The following is a 19,889-nucleotide window of genomic DNA, read 5'->3' as shown; positions in this document are numbered from 1 at the left end:
TTCCAAATAATGTCATTACGATATTGCAACAGCGGAATTTAAGCTGTGTAAATTCATGATTTGTGATGGAAAAGTAAATTTTATGTATTCGTTATATTTATATTTTTTTAAGTATTGAAGGTTTTAGTGATAAAATTACTGTTATATTTTAGAAAATTTGGATCTTTTTGGGAATAGGGACCCCCTCATTATCTGTTGTAGAAGGACAACAAATGATATCTATTTTTGTCTTGATAATTTTGGTAATAGTTTTATCTCTGTTATTTTCTATTCTTAAAGAGAAAACCATGCCTTTATTTGACTTATTTGCTCAAGTAGATACAAAGGAAAAAATGATTTCTTTTCTTCAGCGTAAGGGGGACTTTGCACAGTGTAAGTGTTTGTTCTAATAAGCATCAAATGTAACTCCATCTAGGAGAAAAAGGATAGATGGAGATGTCACGTGAAAGCCTGCAAACAACGTTTGGAGTAAGAAAAGGTACATTTTTGGAAAACGGAAATTTGCCATTTAATAAATTTATCATTTTCCTATACTAAGGAATATACATCTACTAAATTTGTCAAGAGGAACTGGGATTAGCTACCGATATTATTACAGATTGGAAAAATATGTTTAGAGAAGTTTGCGCAGTTCATTTGATGTATTCACCCAGGTACAACCATGATGTCGGACATGTGGGCATCCTACAACATGGTACAAGACGAAGTTTGATAGACTCATATTTTTGTGAATTTCTGTGGCGTCACAGAAATAGCGGTAATGATTTGTTCAATCGATTAATAAATTATATTGTCCATTTTTGGCCACCAGAATAAATGTGTAAAAACAGTAAAACAAGTTTTCTACAGATAACGAGGGGGTCCCTATTCCCAAAAAGACCCGAGAAAATTTTATAACAAGACGTTTTCGTGTCATTTTCTCTCATTTGAGAAAAAGTGTTCTTGCCGTGCTTTATTACCATTTTTTCCCCTTAATTTAAATAAATTCGTGCCGGGACAGATGGCAAATCTAAAAGCTTATTTTTTATGCAGAGGCATAACATCTGCCATGCCAAAAAGGCTTAATCTTGACAATATGGTGAACGAACCGGCACACCCGAGCTACGCATTTTCCTGTGACACCCACGTTGTTTTTCCTGGGGGTCTGTCTGACATGTTGAACAGTTACAAACGTCATATTTTCCGGTCAATGTAGTGAAATATCACATAAACTTGTTTTTCTTGTTTATGTCTGTATGTTAGAAACCGATTATTGATAGCATAATTTAAATATTTAGTATAGCAATAATATCACAATTAAACGTTGTTTGTAAATTTGTTGGTAGCACAACTTGGGTAGTAAACATACTAACCATCCCTAAACCAAAACTTATTGGCTATCACTAATATTACACCTCTGAATACCTATGTTGGCTAAAAACTTTATTTTGCTAGAACTGCAAAAAGCTCAATATCAAAAAAGCTATGATGCATGACTATTATCTCTATTGAATTGCCACTCCTATGTACATATGAATATTATTGTTTATACATGTTTCTTCAGGTTTTGATTGAATTACCTTTTCATAGTTCACTTTTGGATTTGCTTTGTGCTCTCTTCTATTTACCTCTACTTTTAAGTTTCAAGCCCGGTTGATGGATTGGGCCAAGCTCCAATTAAGAATATAGTATTAATATTAATATTAGCACTCATTCTGTAGTATTTAGCTGTGGTTCTGGTCCCATGGATGAGAGGGTTGCCCCTTTTTTGGCTTGTTGGCCAGCCTTATCATTTCCTTCTATGCCTTTATGTTCAGGGATCCAATTTAAGATAAACTTGTTTTGTAGTTATCCGGCCCCTTCTATTTGGACCATATGTCCAAATTGATTTTCAAGTTTTTAAAATATTTTTTTCAATGTCCTGAGGAAGGCGTTAAATATAGCCGAAAGCTCGACGGCAAAAAAAGAGTTGGTTTTTTTTACCTAAAAGGCTTCATCCCCTATCTCTTTATTTCAATATTTATCATGAAGGCCAATATTACACTCAACGGTAATCTTGTTTTGCAGGTTAGGTACTCCCGGACAAGTTTGGAGTTCAAAGCATAGCATTAAATGCCTTTATAGCCTGCCTGGATGTCTGAGAGCAAATATATAACGTGTACCTTTCATATTTTTCTTTATTAACTCCTGTGAACACGTTTATTGTATTGACTTCAGCTTGGAAAATTGTTGGGGTTAGTCCAAGGGGTTTCGCAAGGGTGAAGTTTGGCCCTTTTATTCCTATGTCTACTCCCTGTTCCTTCTTCGATCCATCTGTCCACCATATTAGGGGCCCTTCTTGTAATTTGGGGTCAGCTTTTTTCCAAATGTCTCTAATGTCTATGCCCACTAGAAGGTCTTTCAAAGTTGAGCTTTTCTCTCATTTTATCAGACACCGTTGTAGCCATTTCATTTGTTTTATTTCTTTTGAGATTTTTTTTTTTTTTTTTTTGATACCAGGGACTGGAGGAGTTCCCTCCTGAGCACTGCAGCTGAGCTGTACAGCTTATTGTACTTTATCCCTGGCTCCATATTTTGGGGGAGGGCTCGCAACACAAATGTGAACTTGAGCCCCCGTTGTACTGGTGTTCTTCCATCGAAGAAACTCATTTTTGAAGGGGGTTAGGACCAAATTCAGGGTCGCTGAGATCCGTTCCTGCCCCTTCCATTGATGAGTGCCGTGTCAATTTCTTTCAATTGCGGCCACCGGTCCCCTTAGGCGTCACAAAAGTCACGACCACGGGATCTACTAGCCGAGAGTCTGACGCCTTAACCACTCGGCTACCGCGGCCCCCGCCTCCTCCTTAGATCTGGTTGTAGTTTCTTGTATCTCAGCTGTAACATTGACACTCTCAAAAGCCACCTTTTGACACTACAATTGGACAGCCATTAGTTTTAGCATTCTTCCACTAGTTTTCTATTTATTTATGAAAGCTTGAAACAGTTTATAATTTGAATTATCTTATCAGAACTTGTTTTAAGGTTTGACATGAAACATTAATGGCATGGATTATAATTGGTTGAGTTTGCTTTGGTATACCCAGTGTGATGTGTCTGATATGTGTCTTGTTTCTAACATTATCTCTGTTTGCAGGCTATGTGAATGTAATCAAATTATTGATTTTGCAGTGGCCACTATTAGAATCATCCTGACTTGCCTATTCTTGCTGGTTATATGGTCAGATCCAAGTTGGCATTTGATCATCTTCGCAGTTCCCCTACAGGTTCATCCCCTCACAGAACCAACAGCTCTATAACAGTATAGCTATGTTTACAGTATAAATTTATAAAAGCAAATGCATTAAAGATTTTCTTTAATTACTGTGTTAATATAATTTTGAAATAAAATTCTCAATTACAAATTGTTTACACTTAATTCTTAGAGTTACACAGGGGAATCCAAGAGCCGTCTTTTTGCAAACTTACAGAAGTGCAATCCAATGGGATCTCTTTTAACACTGCTTTCCAATACCTAAAATAACAAATATTATTATACTGAGTATGTAGTTCGATTTTAAGTAATTTATATTGTTGTTCAGTGGTACCCATCAATAATCAAGTTGTCAGGCTGGCAGCCTTTTCTGCAAATAGGGCATTCCCACTTTGGGTTTTTTGTCGAATTTGCATCGAAATACGACTCCATATCAAAACATTCAATGTGCATACAACGCTTCCCAATGCACGGCACATTGATTAAGATTTGGCTGAGAGGGCATTTTAATGAAACATTCAAGGAAGTGATCTTCACATCAGAATCACCATCAGCCCCATGAAACAAGTTGGCAACTGCAATTTAATTGTTTTCTATTAGTTAACTATCATCATCAATTTAATTGTATTATAATAATTGTTTGTTAATGCAGTGGTTTTGTTTTTTTTTTTGAAAAAAAAAATATATATACAAATGACAAATAAATAGAGGAGGTTAAATTAATCAATTACATTTATAAGTCCTGAAACAATTAAACATCTTACACCATATTCAGGAAGTTTTATTATCTGGAATATTACATAATTATTCCATTGATGTTTTTTTCTGAGCTGTAAAGTTCGAAGTGTAAGTTCTCATCAGTTTTGATGTTCTTCTTTTCATTTTTATTGCCTTTCTTATTCTGTTATGGATTACTTATTGATAATTAACTATAATTAATAAATTATATTTATTTGTAATAAAAGTTAATAAAACTATATGAATATACTACAGAATGCTGAATTATCACAGGACTAATAAATTTAATTTAACCTTTAAGATAAATGGCCTAACAACAATAATTTAAGTAACTAATCCATAAAAAAACAAAGAACAACAAAAAGAAGAAAACTAAACCAACTGTAATGAAATTGAAAAAGAACCCAAACTTGAGAATAAAGACAGTTCTGAATTGCAAAAACTATATAGTTGCCCAGGACTGGGTACCACCACAGAAATCAAGGGAAATGGGAAAGCAAGGAAGAAATTCACTGTACTATTGACAAAACATGTGAAATGGAACACACTGTTAGAGTAAAATATTCAAAACAGATTAGGAGAGGGTCCCGGAAGCAATGGAAATCTTCCACTGGACACAAACAATCAACATCTTGCAGAACTTGGCAATCAGAATTTTCAAAGAAGCAGAAGAACAAGAAGTTACTAACAAACTGCAGAGCTTCATTCCTTCATGAAGGTGGGATAATAGGTCAGTGACATAAGATTAAGTGTTGAGGTCGAAATATAAGAAAACATTGTTCATTCCTTCATAGAAGAATTGTTTTTATAAGACTTAACTTAAGAACTTAACCTGGAGACTATTTAATTTATTCCTACCTATTAGAAGGTATCTATTACAATAATACAAGCTTGCTCTTTCATTGATATTATACTATAAATTATCTTATCATTTTATGATATATGAATTTATTAATATATAAATAATAATAATTTTAAATCTAGAAATGGTGGGTTTTTCTATTTTTTTATTTCATTTTTCCTTTATTTTATGCCATGTCCCTGGACCCTCTTCAGAGTTTGCTTAGTTAAATTGAACCAGGGACATGACCCAAAATGCATTTGCAACTAAAATATATTGCATTAAAAAAATGGCGTGTTTAGTTTAAAAAACCAACATTCTAGATGTACAATATTTTTAACACTAAATTAAGGTATAAATTACTAAAAAAAATTGATGTGTATAGCTCAAAAAAAATAACCAACATCAAAAAAAAAATGGTGTGTTTAGTTAAAAAAAAATAACCAACATTCTAGATTTAAAATATTTTGAACACCAAATTAAGATATAAATTACTTTTTTTTAAATGGTGTTTAGATTGATGTGTATAGCTCAAAAAAAATAACCAACATCAAAAAAAAAATGGTGTGTTTAGTTAAAAAAAAATAACCAACATTCTAGATTTAAAATATTTTGAACACCAAATTAAGATATAAATTACTTTTTTTAAATGGTGTTTAGTTAAAAAAAATAACCAACATTCTAGATTTAAAATATTTTTAATGCCAAATTAAGTTATAAATTACTTTTTAAAAAATTGAATAATAATAAAATGCAAGAATACATTATATTTATTATACATTGTGCCATGACTGAGGGTGACATAACTTATATAATAACTTTTAATTTTTTTGACATAGTTTTGCTATAATAATAATAATAAATAGTACTCATGCTGTATTATATGTAAACAAGAATTGCATTATTATTATCATCTTTCGTATAATTACAAATTAAATTGAATTGACGTTGCATTCAAATATTGAAAAAATAGTTAAATAAAAACTTAAATTGAATAAAAGAGTGTTTAATATGGTCAACAAAAATATAAGATAAAAATTAATAATTAAATTCATTAACTAAATAACATCTGTAATGCCAAGCTGAGCGAGCATAATTTACAAGATTCAAACTGTCTACAGTGTTTAGCATTTCTTTTAAGTTTGTTTCTGTTAAAGGATGAAGCAAGGTGTCGCATCTTGAATTCTGTTAACACTGGACATATAGCCAAAAAAGTGAACCTAAGTTACACAATGAACATAGCTCAATTCTCCTTTCAATCCATGGGGTGAAATTTAGGTAAAATAATTCATCTCTCATTTTAAATAGACAACTGAGGTCCCTCAAGTTAATCGGCAGTTTAGTTATTACACTATTATACAATTTAATTACTGCGTATCCTATTGGTTTAGTTTGGACTTGCAATTATTTTCCTTTATTGGTAAAGATTCATTCGTCAAGTTTATGTCCACCCTAGGTAGAGAATGTTTTACTCACTTTTGTTCCTTGTCACTTTGTACTCTTGGATTAATGATATAGATTTGTGATCCCAAAGCTGTGGGTTCGGTGTCTGGGCAATAAATAAAACTCCAATGAAAATTTTATCACTTCTTTGAAATATGATTTTAATTGAGTTCTTCAAAAAGGGTTTCACAGTCAGCACTGATGTTATGTTAATTGGCCCTTGCTGAAATAAGTGTAAAATTAAAATAAAAAAATTAAGATATACACTTACATTTTGTTATAAATTAAACTTGCCTTCCTTGGCAAAAACAACTGATCGTTAACTTGAATAAAAACTTTTGGTGGGTACCTATCGAGAAAAACCTCCTTATTTGGGTTCACCTGACAAAATCTCAGCAGGACCTTTAATAAAATAGGAATAGTTAATTTATTTAACAGATTAATAGGAAACGATCAGTTAATCAGTTAGATAAAGTCATAAAAAGTCACAGCATTTTTTCATAAACATACCTTTTTATGGCTCCGTTTAATCGGAGTATTTTCAGTGTCTCTTAATTTAGTCGTTTGAAAGTTATTTAATGTCAAATTGATTTGCACAACTTTTTTAAAAAGGTTCCATTTTGTATCTATAAATATTTAAAATATTAAAAAATTAAAACAAATTGTTTTATAATTTATCACATTTTTAGTACAGGCCAAAATGTGTAACATTTACAATAATTTTTGGGTGCACAATGAATCAATTGTTTGTAGTGTAACAATTTAAGTTCTAGCTTGATTTCTGAACATTACTGGTTAGCAAAAACCAACAAAGCTAGGCAGACCAGATAAATGTAAATCCATTAACAAAATGCTAAAATATTATTAAATTTAATAATTGATGATTGGGATCAGGTGGTCCAAAATGAAGTAGACATATCTTAAAAAATAAATAAAAAGATATGACTACTTCATTTTAGACCACATCTCAATAATCAATTGATCATCATAGCTGGTTGATTCTTGATTGAATTCCCTGTGATATATTTCATTTAATACACATGAATTTAATAAAATTAATAATAATAATCTCTATTTTAATGCAAAATCAAGATAATTTTAACTTCAATTACAATTCTCATTTTGATGTAAAAAAAAAAAACCTTCAACACTCCACTTAAAAGAGGATCTTTTCAAAACAAAACTATCTAGTGTGTTTAATGCTTTATTACAGTATAAATAAATAAATTCCTAATTGGGAAGGCATAACTTCAAACTACCCATTGGGTGGCACAGACAAGGATTTGCAACAGCATAGATCAAATCAACTATATGATTAATCAATGGTGCTAACCATGGAATGAGCTGGATTTGAATTTTCCTGCATCCAGCTGAAAATGATTAGGGGAAGATCATGCACTCAATTCATCTTGCCATCATCAATATGCAGGGGAAATTTTCAAGTTTTAAAATATGGTATGACAAATAGATAAAAGATGACGGTGAACTACCTACTACCATTGTGATTGAAATATAAATACGTTCCATTCTACAATTGGTCCAAATCCCCATTTTCCATTTTTCAACTGGTTTCCTCTTGTTTGAAATGTACACCCTCATAGATGGTAAAACGAGTACTACTTGATAAATGGTACTCTTGATGCAAAAAATACTTTTTTCTAAAATGTCGGCCTAAGAAATAGGAGTGTTTTCTTACCTAGTGACTGCTCATCCCAGATTACAAGTTCAGTAAATAAAATATTTAAAAAATATTAAAACGATATAATTACCTAAAAGTTGTGGTTGCATTAGCTTTTCGTCCAGGCGAAAATGTTCCCCTTCCCATATTGCATTTTTATTCACACATCCATTCAAAAATTGGAGATTTTTCTTGCCCCTGTAAAATTCAAAAATTAAACACGTAACCGGACATTTGAAAAATGAAAAGAAGAATAAAGCCACTCCATATTGTTTTCTGAGGAAGGAAAAAATAGGAAAAATCGCAATTGATTTTAAAATGTTATTTTTTATTATTTAATATACCTACCCAAAAATTAAGTACAATAAATTTTAGATTCTTTTGTAATGTTTTTTGACATATTTGAACTTTCAACATATTTTTGCAGCTGTAATTAAATTTTATTTATTTATTTATTTTTTATGTGGAGTTAAATTTAATTTAATTACATTGCGAGTTCTGAAGAGGGACCAGGGGCATAGCCCGAAATGCATTACAAACTGAAATATAAATAATATTTAATTAGTAATATAATACATAAAAATAAATTGGTTTATTTAAAAAAAAAAATTATAGATTTATAATTAAATTTACAGTTTTCTTCTCTACCGTTAACAATACATTTTTTACACAACTTTTTATAAACTATTACAAAAAGAATTGGAAGATTTATTCATTTAGTTGGCGGGATAATGAAAATCTATTTAACTGGGGGTATTATGAAAATAATTATTTGAATAAATATATATATGTTGTAAAATTATACATTTTACATGAAAATTTAAATCCAATAAAAAATATAATAATGTAGAATAAAATCAAATTCCAGTATCAATTTGAAGAAATTCTTCATCACTGAGTCCAAATGAAGGAAAATGTTCAAGTTTTCTTTTTTTTAAAGCTTTATTTTCTATTTCATCGAGAACTTCTGGAGAGATCTCATCGCAGACACCAAAGAGGCCAAATCTGTCTGGTTCATTTGTAAGACTTTCTTCCAGCCTGATCGCTTTACAGAGTTCAGCCGGCAAGGGTATCTCGTCAGACCTGTAGGCCCTGCATTCCCAGTCATGGCACTTCTGGTAAAACGTGCTGCAATCGATATTGACAATGTATTTGACATTGTTGCTCTTGTGTTCACGGCCAATGTTCCCACAAAAACGATTGTTCACAATGTCATACACAAGAGTTTTAGATGAGGAGAAATAAACACTTCTGTATATTTTTCCAGGTTTGACGTAATCATTTATGAATTTGTCTAACATCGGATATGGACTTGTACTGATATCATCAGAGCTGCTTTTAGGAACTGCATCTCTTTGGTATTTTATGTCTTCATTTTCAGTCGAATACTGAAGGATTTGTACGTCATTTTTCACAATTGTTATTAAAGACGATAAGAAGTATTGTAACTCATTTTCACATTTAAATATGTTCGATTTGCTCAGGACTAAAGAAGAATTCTTGCCTTTTTTCGTATTTTGATAACACCTGAAGTGTCTGTTTTTTGTGTAAACGCCTTCATCGCAAAACAAAACTCTATTGTTTTTTGAATCGGTCACGAAGAGACTTTTGATAATTTCTAGTTTTATCGTAGATAATTCAGGTGGCGGATTCGCTCTCTTCAAATCGCTGCATATCTTCTTAATAAAATTGCCAACATTTTTGTTGTCGATGAATGCGTGGTTTGGCAGATTGAAAATTAAGTGCCGACTGAATTTACTATCTGACGAGGAGTCCAGATCCAGGATGTTTTCTCTAAGGCATTCTATTTTAAAATGTTTCTTCAGGTAGAAGGTGATGATGTCGATGAACGCCTGGACCATGAGTTCGCCGTCGGATCCAGGATTGAGGCCCTTGTTAAACTCCAGATCGAGGTAGATCTTGGACACTGTATTCTCCGGGACAATCTCGTACGTGCAGCGTTCTTCCGGCTCCCGTTGGATGTTATAGTGCCAAAAGACCTCCGGGTGAGCGACAAGGAACTGGCGCCCTGCCCCGAATGCTGTCTCATACGCGAAAGTCATGAGGCCACCTTTACAGAGCCTCTGGTATTCCAACGCTTCCTCCTGCCTCCTGAACGTCTTCCATATGAGGCTGGGTCCGTTCAGCAAATCCCTGAGCACATACTTTACCACCACCGGCTTTTTTTTCGAGCACTCAACCTTTTTGACACCCTTCCCGTAAAACTTGACTGGGGAAACGTTCTTCAATGCTTTTAAACTCATCACTTTAATAACTGTTTTTTACAATGTAATGTACATGTTTTGTTATAATGATAAGAATGATAACATCTATATTTTTCCCGCCTTTTCATTTCTTACTTTTACGTAATACACTCTAATCACATTTAGGTACATATCAAATTACAAACATCCTTAGCGACTCGCAATGAATATTTTACCATTTTTACGATTGTCTAAGTACATTATCTTCGAAAAATTCATTACATTATTTATATGCGACTTTGACTGAATTTAAAATTTAAAATTAAGCTACGCTATTAATTGTGATTATTAATTATGGAAATGGGAGTTCAAATGATATAAACCCTTAAAAAAAGACCTTTATTACACTAGTTTGAGATATTTACAGGATGTTATATTGTAAATGCTATCCTCCGCCGGCGTCATCCTGCGTCTTGTACTGCGACGTAAGATGGTTCTGCTGCTCCAGCATGTAGATGTTTTGGGTCTTCTTCATCTGCTGAAGCTCGAGATCCCTCAGGACGCCTCCTCGCAGCTGCTCCCTGTCCGAGTGTTGTTTGTAGTGGATGTAGACGATTATGCCCACACTTACAGTCAAAGAAGCGGCAAAAGTCGCCTTCGAGGCTAACGACATCGCGTTGAATTTATTTTGAATAAATCTAAATTAATTTTATTTCAATGAGAAAAGCGACTGACAAAGGTTATTTTTAGTGATTACGTTATCACAGAAGGTTACCGTAAAATTGTGGTTAAGGAGCCGACGAGAGGGTGTCGTCCAGGATTTTTAAACCAACGGGTAAGCTTAATAAACCTGAGATATTAATGTCTTAAATTTTCTTTTTTAACTAATCATCTAAAGAGCTGGATGTTCTCAAGACTAAACAATAATTTTTATGCTCTGACTGTTTATTTCTTTGTATAATTTTCAATATATCGTAGACAAAAGGCACTATATTTTTTATAAATCTTTATTTTGATTTGTACACGGTGTCAGAAAACCCGGTCTCTTCGAGTGCAATACTGTTTTAACAGTTTAATTGTATTAATGCATTTTTAAAACCATTGATCCTTATGGTTGTGTTAATGTATTTATGTTAATGTGGAGCTATTTCCTAAAGCTCGTCTTTAAATTGGTTTATCAGACACCCAATCTCAGATGAAGAGAACTCAGATGATGATGAGGATACTAGGAAGCGGGGTTTGTGCTCCCCTGGGACTGCAGCATTCTGGCTTATTGTACCTTCCTAGTTCCTAGTTCAGTGCAATATACTCAATCCTTCTTCTCAGAAGTGTCAGGTCATTGACTGTCACTGCTACAATTTCATTCTCTAGGTTTTTTTCTGTGTTAGGTTAAGGCTTCTTTCAAACAAGGCGGTTTGGTTAATTCAACTAAGTTGCCCGGTTTTCTCTCAACTAGTTTACTGCTGTGTGAAGACTCTTTCTTTGCCGCTTTCATACCAGGCAACTTGTGGAATCAACCTCTCTTCCCAACAGGAGGTCAGTACGATGTTAGAACCCGAGGAAGCAGGAGCACTTCTTGTGCTTGTTCTTCTGCAAAAGAGAAGCAAAAAAGGTGGAACCCAGTAAAGAAAAGTGTGTGTTTATCCATTATTATAAAATTGGGAAACAGGAGCTTTCTCTCAAATACTGTTGTGCTACTTCCCTTCAAGCTTTGTTTCTTTTAATTTTATCACTATACTCCTCACACTCATGTCCCATATCATGGGACTAATACGAATATCTTCGATGAACTCCACATTGAAACTTGAAATTGCAATGCTTTCCAGGGTGAACTCAGTTGACTCAACTAGGCGACTGGTGTGAAGGATGAATGCTGAGCAGTGTCTTTCGAGTTGAGTCAACCAGGGAGAGGGGATGAAAACGCCCTCTCCAATTATTGTGTCTAGCACCGCTAAAGTTTATCCACTTCTCCTTTTTCTACAATAGAGGATTCTGTATTTGTTTTTGTTATCCCAAGCGTAGGTTCAGGGCCTATGTATGGTCTTGCAGATCCTCCTCTGGCCAGTGTGACTGCTTTTTCGTTACCCAAAATCCCTTTGTGTCCTGGCACCCAAGATGTCATCAGGTTGTGTGTTTCCCCATGTTTTGGAGATTTTGAATGCATCGAAAGCTTGGCAGTAACAACTGAATTTGCTTTTTTCTTCAAGACATATCTTGATCCAGTGTGTCATGAGTAAAAAAGCAGTCTATGCTCCAACATTTGAAAACAGTTTCCCCAATATACAAAGACATTTAACAAGCTTGTCAGGAATAAAGTTGAGACATCTTACTTTGCTAAAGGATAATTCTATATTGCTTGCAATTATTGTGAGATTGCTTAGGGTAGGTGGAAGTGAAGAAGGAATGATATTGATCCCCTATGCAACCGTTATATTAATTGAATATGAGATTCAAAGCCTCCAAATGTTCCTGCTTATAGCTTAGATTTTTCCCCCATCTACAACTGTACATGTATTACATACAACCAGTAGGTTGGTTTTCAATTTATGATTGTAACATTACGGATGTTATAGAGAAAGCTACCCATTGGCAGCTGTTCTGGTTTAATAAAATGATATTAATCGTTTAAGAGGACTCTTATCCACATTCTTTTCAGTCGTTTACATGGTAATTGTGTGGAATGGAGTAATCGTATTTCTGTGTTAGTACGATTTGCTATGAAAACATCTAGTACGTTTTGATGAACGAAAAAACAGTTGGCATGTGAAGATCTCTGTGAAGTGTTATTTTTTTATGTAAAAAGGGGCAGAAACAATTAATATTACAATTTTGGGTTTAAAACTTTGTAATCTTTGAGTGGAATATTTGGCCAATCCATAAGCTTGGCACCTGTACATTGATTTAATGAAAGTTTAAAGAACTTGGAAAAATTACAGTCATTAATTAGATAAAAGGGGCTTTTGCAGGTACTCAACCCTGCATACAAGCATTATTATGTATGGCAGTAAGCCATCTATTTCAATAAGAGTGGATATGCGTCAAATAGAGTTTTACTTTCAAGTAAAAAGAACGACACTTGTCTTGTGTATGAATGGAGCTTTGCAAACATATATCTCCAAAATCACTTCAATTCTGTGCTGACAGCTGAAGTGAAGCGATTTTGACAAAATGGGAAGTCAGAAATCTTTCCATTTAGAATGTATACTAAAACAGCCAGTTAAAAACGTTTGTCAATTCTTAGGCAGGTTTATTTAATAAGAAAATGATCAATGATGTTTTCAAGCTGGGGAGAATAAAACTCAAGAAACAATAAATTTTCAGAGGTCGAGTGGTAATGTCAGGGCTTTGAAATTAATTAATTGACTGTTACCCTCACCCCTGAGTGTAATTAAGTGATAGTGCAATTTTTAAGACAAAAAATAGATTAGCAACACATTACTGGAAGATTTAAATTTAAGAAAAAAAAAATATATATATATTTTTTTTTACACAAGTGTCTTAAGCTTTTCCAACGTTCAAGGGAAGCAAAAAAATGAGTTTCTTATTATCTTAACCCATTGTAAATTAATTAAATAGTCATTATATGGCAATCATATGTCTGTCATATTTTCTTTATTGCATTAAAAAAACATATATATATATAATTTTTTTTTTATGTACACAAGTGTCTTAAGCTTTTCCAACGTTCAAGGGAAGCAAAAAAATTAGTTTCTTATTATCTTAACCCATTGTTAAATTAATTAATTAGTCATTATATGACAATCATATGTCTGTCATATTTGCTTTCTCTACATCTATATCTCAAATCTTTACACATGTTCGTAATGAACATTTGAAACTTATACTTTACAAACTAAAAAAATAAATAAATGTCAATGTTTTCGCAACTGAAAATATAAAATTTAAATTTTTGAAAAATCTTACACTTTCTATCATAATGCTTAAAGATTTTTACATCTTGTTTTCTTCGTAGATTGTTTATTTTTCTTAGGTTAGCTGATTGAAGATGAAGATTATTGAAACAGCTTGAATCATCAGAACCTGGAAAAAAGATCGTACCTCAGGGCTTTTGTTTAAAAAAAAAAAAAAAATCAGTCTTGTCATTATCTTAATATCAACATAAAAAATCAGCAAAATTACTCCTTATTTAATTGGGTAAATTAGATTGATATTAAACTTTCTTGAATTCAAATTACATACGTTACATTATTTGTCCATTGTTAACTGAAATTGCCGTTATGTAATTTCTTCTTTGGTCTCTTGGAGAAGTCTTTTTTAAATGTAATTTTTTTTAACTATCTAAAAGCAAATATTGGTTTGAAAACTTATTTTCCTAAAAAAAAGAAATCACATGTTGCAATCATGTGCATATAAAATTCAGACCAAAAAGTGCTCTCATCTCAGAATTCTTGAAATAAAAAATCACAATGGCAAAAAAAATTTTAGATATCTTTACTTATTATATAAGACATATTTTAATATGTTGTATGGTCTATCATCACAGGTTTCATATGTCAATGAGTTTCATCTATTTGCTATCCGCTTTACTTAATTATGGATATCAGCTTGTCAGGCAGGACACACATTTTTATTTGTTAGGACAACTCTCCAGCAAATCTGTAAAATTAGCATCGATGAAGTTGTCTCACCCTACTTATATCCTCACCAACTTTACAAAAATGGGAAATTTTCAAATACAATTGCGAGACCAAACCAGGGATAATTAACTGACCAGAAGATTATATATGATCGAACTGTCGGCTCATCACCTTGCTTATATCACAGTATATTTAAATTTTAACCACAGCAACCACATATAGATAATAAGTGAGGACTGTGACTTTTGAAAAACGTTGGCATTCATTTATGTTTTTTATGTTTATTATGCTTTGTCACAAAAACAATGGGTTTAAACGTAGTCAAGTCAGTGCACTGAGGGAGTCATCATCATGGATGTACTTGAATCTTTAACAGTGGTTTTACTGTAAATATGGAAGTAATAAATTATAATTGATGTAATCTCGACCTTCATCTATTGCCTCTACTAATGAATGATTATATTTTAAACACAACATTTTGTACTTGAAACTCACAAATGAACTAAAATAATCAAGAAAACAGTAAATGAAACAAAATATATTTTAAGTTGGCTGGTCTAGATGTAAAAATTATCACCCAAGCTGAAACAAACTGAAAATTAAGGAAAAAATTCGATGTTTGGCGTTGCCGAGGTAGTGTTAAGAGAAGTCTGTACATTAAAATTCTACAATAATAAAAATGGAACATAGAGTTGTCCCAATGTGAAATTGAATTTACCAAAAGAATTGGCAAGGGTGATCCTTCATGTGGAAATCAATTTTACTTAAGTTGATGGTTAAATTATCGTTTTTAAGGATGTCTTTAAATCCGAAGGGACCAAAATCTTGGTAGCACAAGATTACCCAAAACAGTTCTTGTAGCCAGGGTACTATTTCGGCCTCAGTTGTTGGAGGCCCAAATAGCAGCAGGTAAGTTGGTCATAATTAGATATTAATCATCAAGAAAATAGATGAGACTGGGAATAGAAAGCAGTTGAAATCAAACTCACTTCCAGATGTAAAATACTTCAAGGTTTCCAAGAGACTTGACATATAACATGGAAGTGTAAAACAAAAATAAATGCATAAATTAAATAAAACTCATTAAAAAAAGTCAATCTCTTATGTAGTCACTATGGAACATAAGCAATAAAAAAATCTGGATTGGCTGAAGATGTAAGGGACTTTTTGAGGAATTTACTGAGTATCTAAACAGAGGAAACATTAAAATATTTGGTCCAAAACTATAAGGACATCTGACATAATAGATGTATCATTATACATGAGTTTAATGTCTGCGCTTTATTTGCTGTTTTATGTGCCTAATGATAGATACATTTTCGCCATACATCTTGCTGTACCTGTGAGAGACCCTATCCATACATCCAATCATATCATCATAGAATTATTACATATATATTTTTTTGTAAATGAAGAGGACCATTTAAAATACAGCAGAAATAAAATTTAACTTTTCTTTAATAATTTATCTTTTGAAAAGGAATTAATTTTAGCATTTTTACAATGCAGAAGTTTTGTTTAAAATTAAAACAAAAATCTGTTTAAAACTATTTACATATTTTTTTAAGAGACCACTATTGTGGAATGTCTACAGGTGCGACATCACTTTTTGTGACATTCATAGTCTTGCTGTAAACAGTAAAAATAAAACAAAGAATAAAATGCAATAGAAAAATATATAAATCAATAACACATTATATCAATGGTTTATCTGAAAATTTACAAAACTAAAAGACAAAATATTTCACATGTATGAAATATGTAGTCAATTCTTTCAATTAATTATTCTTTCTATGTAAGGTCTTGGTTGAGGTAAAAAAGTGAGTGTCACGAGTGGGATTCGAACTAAATCCTCTACCACTTGAGCTATCGTGACTTAGGTGGCCATTCACGATCGCTCCAGATGGAACCACACCGAGCCGTATAGTTCTATTTGGAGTGCCTGAAATTTGAGGGGGCATTCACGACTGCTCCACAGCCAGTCATTCTGATTGTCATCTAGTGAATTACTGTCTCAACATGAATGACAATCTCTTGTGCTACGCTGCTGTTTGTTTATATATAAAAAGCAAAAAATTGAAGAGGAAATGGTGTAAGAAGTGGCTCCTGAACAGAAGTAATACCCACATCAATTTGATGAAAGATCTTTCCCTTGAACTCGCTAATTGGAGGAACTATTTAATTATTTACCACTTTCCATGAACGTGGTAAACAATGGTATACAATTCAATCACCTCAACAATAAAATCTCAATTGAATGGAAAAAAAAACTGCGGAGAGCGTGCCAATATTCCACCGTTCATGCCAGGTTTTCCCATTCATGAACCTGTGGGTGACAGACATGCTGTCGTCGCACTGTAAATGTTTGGACTGATGCGATGAAGTTTGGACTGGCCGAATATTTGGCACAGCCCGGCACACCAGTTCAGTTCTGCCATTGAAGTGGTTTTTGGAACGGCGTCGCTCCGTTTGGACTGCTGGAAGTGATCGTGAATGGCCACCACAAAAGAGGCCTCATAAAAAATGATCATAATAAATGTAAAACCACATTTTTAACTTTGAAAATATAAAAATATGACAGATAAAATGTTCTTTTTCAATTTTTTTTGTTATTATTATTATTGTCTTTCTTTTTCTTTTCATTGGTGAAAAACTAAAAAAAAAATCTAGTTAAAATAATATAAAACAAATGTATATATACGTAATTAAAATATTTTTTTGAACTAGTTTTAAGAAAATTGGTAGATCCGTAAATTGTAAAATGTTATGTAAGTATAACACAGATAAAGTTAGTGTAAATAAATAATTGATCGAGAGTTAAATTTTAATTCATTATCATTGCATGGTAATGATAAACAAGTTGATTATTGCTTATCTTTATAGTTGATATGTCATTGTAACTTCTTTGTAGTTTTGTCCTAAATTCATTCTTAGGATGTCTCTGTGGACGGGAATTGGCTTGATAGCGAACTTCATCGGTGCCCTTTTTGGCCTGTCCGCCATGGTATGCTTTGCAGTTTTAAACAACAAATTTGCATCACTCTTTGGCTTTTTGACATGTAAGTGATTGTTTCTAGCGTGTTTGCATATGAAATTATGTTGTTTATTTGTTCCTCCCCCCTAGTAAGTTACTCGATTTTGAACATTTGGCTGCACGTACTTTACATCTCAGGCCGGCTAGAGATCTACACAACTAGCATTCTAAAAAGCATAAAGAGCTTTGCGGTGTGCTCCATGATTATCTTTTTTGGAATTTTTACATATTTAATATTCTTAATCTTATACTGGAAAATGCGTAAGTCACATGCACTAACTTGCACTTTTGGACAATTTTAATAAGAATTTCTTTTAGCTTTCAATGAGCCTATTTCAACCAATCTTTTCGTCACGACTGTGTGGGTTTTCGTTTCCTTCAAGTATGCATATTTCCTGAAGAGAACTTCGAATCGTTATTGCAAGATTCTTATATCATCAAGTTCTGCGTTATTACAATCATAACCTTTTAATTAATTATTTACTAATAGTATTTACTAAAAATTTTAGTTTTAAGATGACAAGTTTTAATGTACAGAGTATTTTTGTATAAAAACAATCTTTAGATTTTAATAATTTAATATAAAAACTTAAGGAGAGAAATTAAGGCAAAATCATTCCTGAACTGTATGTGAATGTTTTATGCAAAATGTGATTGCTTTTATTTTATTTTTTTAATATGAATTTAATTTTTGATAAGTTTTTAAGGTTTTTTTGGGTGCATTGGAGAATTCCTCCCTGTATTGCTCACCTGCACTTTTATTTTGTACTCATTTGGTCGTAGTTGGTAGAAGTAGTCTAGTAGTAGTGTAGTAAATGTCTCAATTTTATATTACATATTTTTTTATTTGTTTAAAAAAAGGGCAAATTATTTAATTTTTTGCAAATGTTTTATGGAAATAAACAATTAAATGGACATTTATATGGAATTCCTCATTCCCTCAAATATTTTTTCACCTTAAGAACCTATTTCTAAGAACTCATTTACCTATGCTGCAATTTCAGCCAGTGATGTTTATGAAACTTGTGGGCATGTAGGACATACCTTGGTGCAAAAGAACTTTTTTACAGCGTGTTAACTATGTATGGACTAATTCAGGTGGTAATGCCCTCCTGCTCACAAAAGGATTAGTATGTAACCCTACTTCTGGATTATATACTGCTACATACAGAGTGAAGGTAGTATATTTAATTAGGAAAAAAGACTCCCACATTTCTGAATTGTATTAGGGTCGAAGTCAAGGAATGATGAGATGCCACAGTAATTTTACTATGAATAACTGCTCGCTTGGCTCATGCTCAACGCCTGCATCTAAATTTGTGTCCACTATTAGGGCAACTTATTGTTTGAAATATTTACACATTAGTAAACACCCAAAAAAATATATAAGATCGCTATTTTCTCACTTTACCATCTAGACAATTTTTTTCTTTTCAAAGTTTCTCTCCCAACATCCAAATTCCAAGAGCCACTCTCTTCCCTCTAAATTCTTCCACCCTTTCCTCCAAAACTTTGTAGTTTACATAACATAACATATACACATATGTAGGATTACACTTCAAACTTCTTACAAAATTAGTTTTATACTCCTTATTGTGAAAAGTGTCATCAATAAGTGATTCATTTCTTTTATTCTCATCGCAGAAGGACTCAATCTCGTGTCTTAAATGCTGGTTTGTTTGGAGAAATCTAGTCTTCTTTAAAGGCAAGGGTAACTGGGAATCCAAGAGATCATTCAGTACACAATTAACCACAGATTGGTTGATTAATTTTGACTGAGAAAAAAGCTTCAGTGGGATTTCTTGCTCACTTAGAACAAACTTTGTTTGTTGGGAGAAGCCATATTGGTGTTGGACTGCATATATTTTTAAATCCTTATAAAATGATAAAAGTCGTCAATCAACAAAAGATAGCAATGACAGTGAATGCCGGCTTAAAGTAAACATGACTTTCACTGAACATTGGAGTAACCAGGCCTCTCACAAAACTGTTCAAATGGCTTACTTGCTTAATTAAACCTATGGAGGAACTTTATTATTTTTGTGTTAGATAATGCATTAAAATTTTCAATTTGCCTTCTCACCACTTTCCTCGTTCTTTAGCCTTAGAAGTTATTAAAAGAAA

General features: G+C 32.6%; 3 protein-coding genes across 17 annotated transcripts; 1 reads left to right on the top strand and 2 right to left on the bottom strand.

Annotated features, from left to right (window-relative positions):
- The first annotated feature begins 14 nt into the window (after positions 1 to 14).
- On the top strand, positions 15 to 3,339 carry LOC106664271. 11 transcript variants are annotated; one of them, XR_001340152.2, is made up of 5 exons: positions 15 to 73; positions 153 to 242; positions 319 to 478; positions 539 to 757; positions 3,113 to 3,339. XR_001340152.2 is itself a non-coding variant. In XM_024229185.1 (3 exons), the coding sequence occupies exons 1-3, from the start codon at positions 430 to 432 to the stop codon at positions 3,273 to 3,275; spliced, it is 336 nt and encodes a 111-aa protein (XP_024084953.1). In that variant the 5' UTR covers positions 249 to 429; the 3' UTR covers positions 3,276 to 3,339. The 11 variants fall into 11 exon arrangements, 1 of the variants encoding a protein (XP_024084953.1); XR_002910718.1 differs by having other exon boundaries at positions 66 to 84; positions 599 to 757; positions 3,148 to 3,339; XR_001340153.2 differs by having other exon boundaries at positions 67 to 84.
- Positions 3,316 to 14,580, bottom strand: LOC106664268 (E3 SUMO-protein ligase PIAS1-like). Of its 5 annotated transcripts, none has more exons than XM_014389836.2 (8): positions 14,334 to 14,574; positions 14,089 to 14,174; positions 8,021 to 8,127; positions 6,762 to 6,877; positions 6,546 to 6,653; positions 6,285 to 6,474; positions 3,564 to 3,804; positions 3,316 to 3,490 (listed from the first exon to the last, which is right to left on the bottom strand). In XM_014389836.2, coding segments are annotated over exons 2-8 (864 nt in total). In that variant the 5' UTR covers positions 14,091 to 14,174; positions 14,334 to 14,574; the 3' UTR covers positions 3,316 to 3,390. The 5 variants fall into 5 exon arrangements, with proteins under 5 accessions (XP_014245322.1, XP_014245324.1, XP_014245323.1 ...); XM_014389838.2 differs by having other exon boundaries at positions 14,058 to 14,174; positions 14,315 to 14,572; XM_014389837.2 differs by having other exon boundaries at positions 14,058 to 14,174; positions 14,334 to 14,572.
- LOC106664270 (protein PET117 homolog, mitochondrial) lies at positions 10,512 to 10,948 on the bottom strand. The gene has a single exon (XM_014389843.2). The coding sequence runs from the start codon at positions 10,804 to 10,806 to the stop codon at positions 10,579 to 10,581; it is 228 nt and encodes a 75-aa protein (XP_014245329.1). The 5' UTR covers positions 10,807 to 10,948; the 3' UTR covers positions 10,512 to 10,578.
- Positions 14,581 to 19,889: the final 5,309 nt, after the last annotated feature.

Source organism: Cimex lectularius, unplaced genomic scaffold (genome assembly GCF_000648675.2).
Source record: "Cimex lectularius strain Harlan isolate CLEC.00 unplaced genomic scaffold, Clec_2.1 scaffold98, whole genome shotgun sequence".
In the NCBI taxonomy this organism is placed as follows: Eukaryota; Metazoa; Arthropoda; class Insecta; order Hemiptera; family Cimicidae; genus Cimex; species Cimex lectularius.
This window is presented reverse-complemented; position numbering and strand designations above follow the sequence as displayed.

Coding starts and splice junctions, on each gene's coding strand:
- LOC106664271 (XM_024229185.1), top strand. CDS start 430: ATGGAGATGTCACGTGAAAGCCTGCAAACAACGTTTGGAGTAAGAAAA. Junction 479..598: donor AACGTTTGGAGTAAGAAAAG/GTACATTTTTGG, acceptor ATATTATTACAG/ATTGGAAAAATATGTTTAGA. Junction 758..3,147: donor GTGGCGTCACAGAAATAGCG/GTAATGATTTGT, acceptor TTGATTTTGCAG/TGGCCACTATTAGAATCATC.
- LOC106664270 (XM_014389843.2), bottom strand. CDS start 10,806: ATGTCGTTAGCCTCGAAGGCGACTTTTGCCGCTTCTTTGACTGTAAGT.
- LOC106664268 (XM_014389836.2), bottom strand. Junction 6,878..8,020: donor AATGCAACCACAACTTTTAG/GTAATTATATCG, acceptor AAATATTTATAG/ATACAAAATGGAACCTTTTT. Junction 3,805..6,284: donor CAAAGTGACAAGGAACAAAA/GTGAGTAAAACA, acceptor ATTAAATTGCAG/TTGCCAACTTGTTTCATGGG.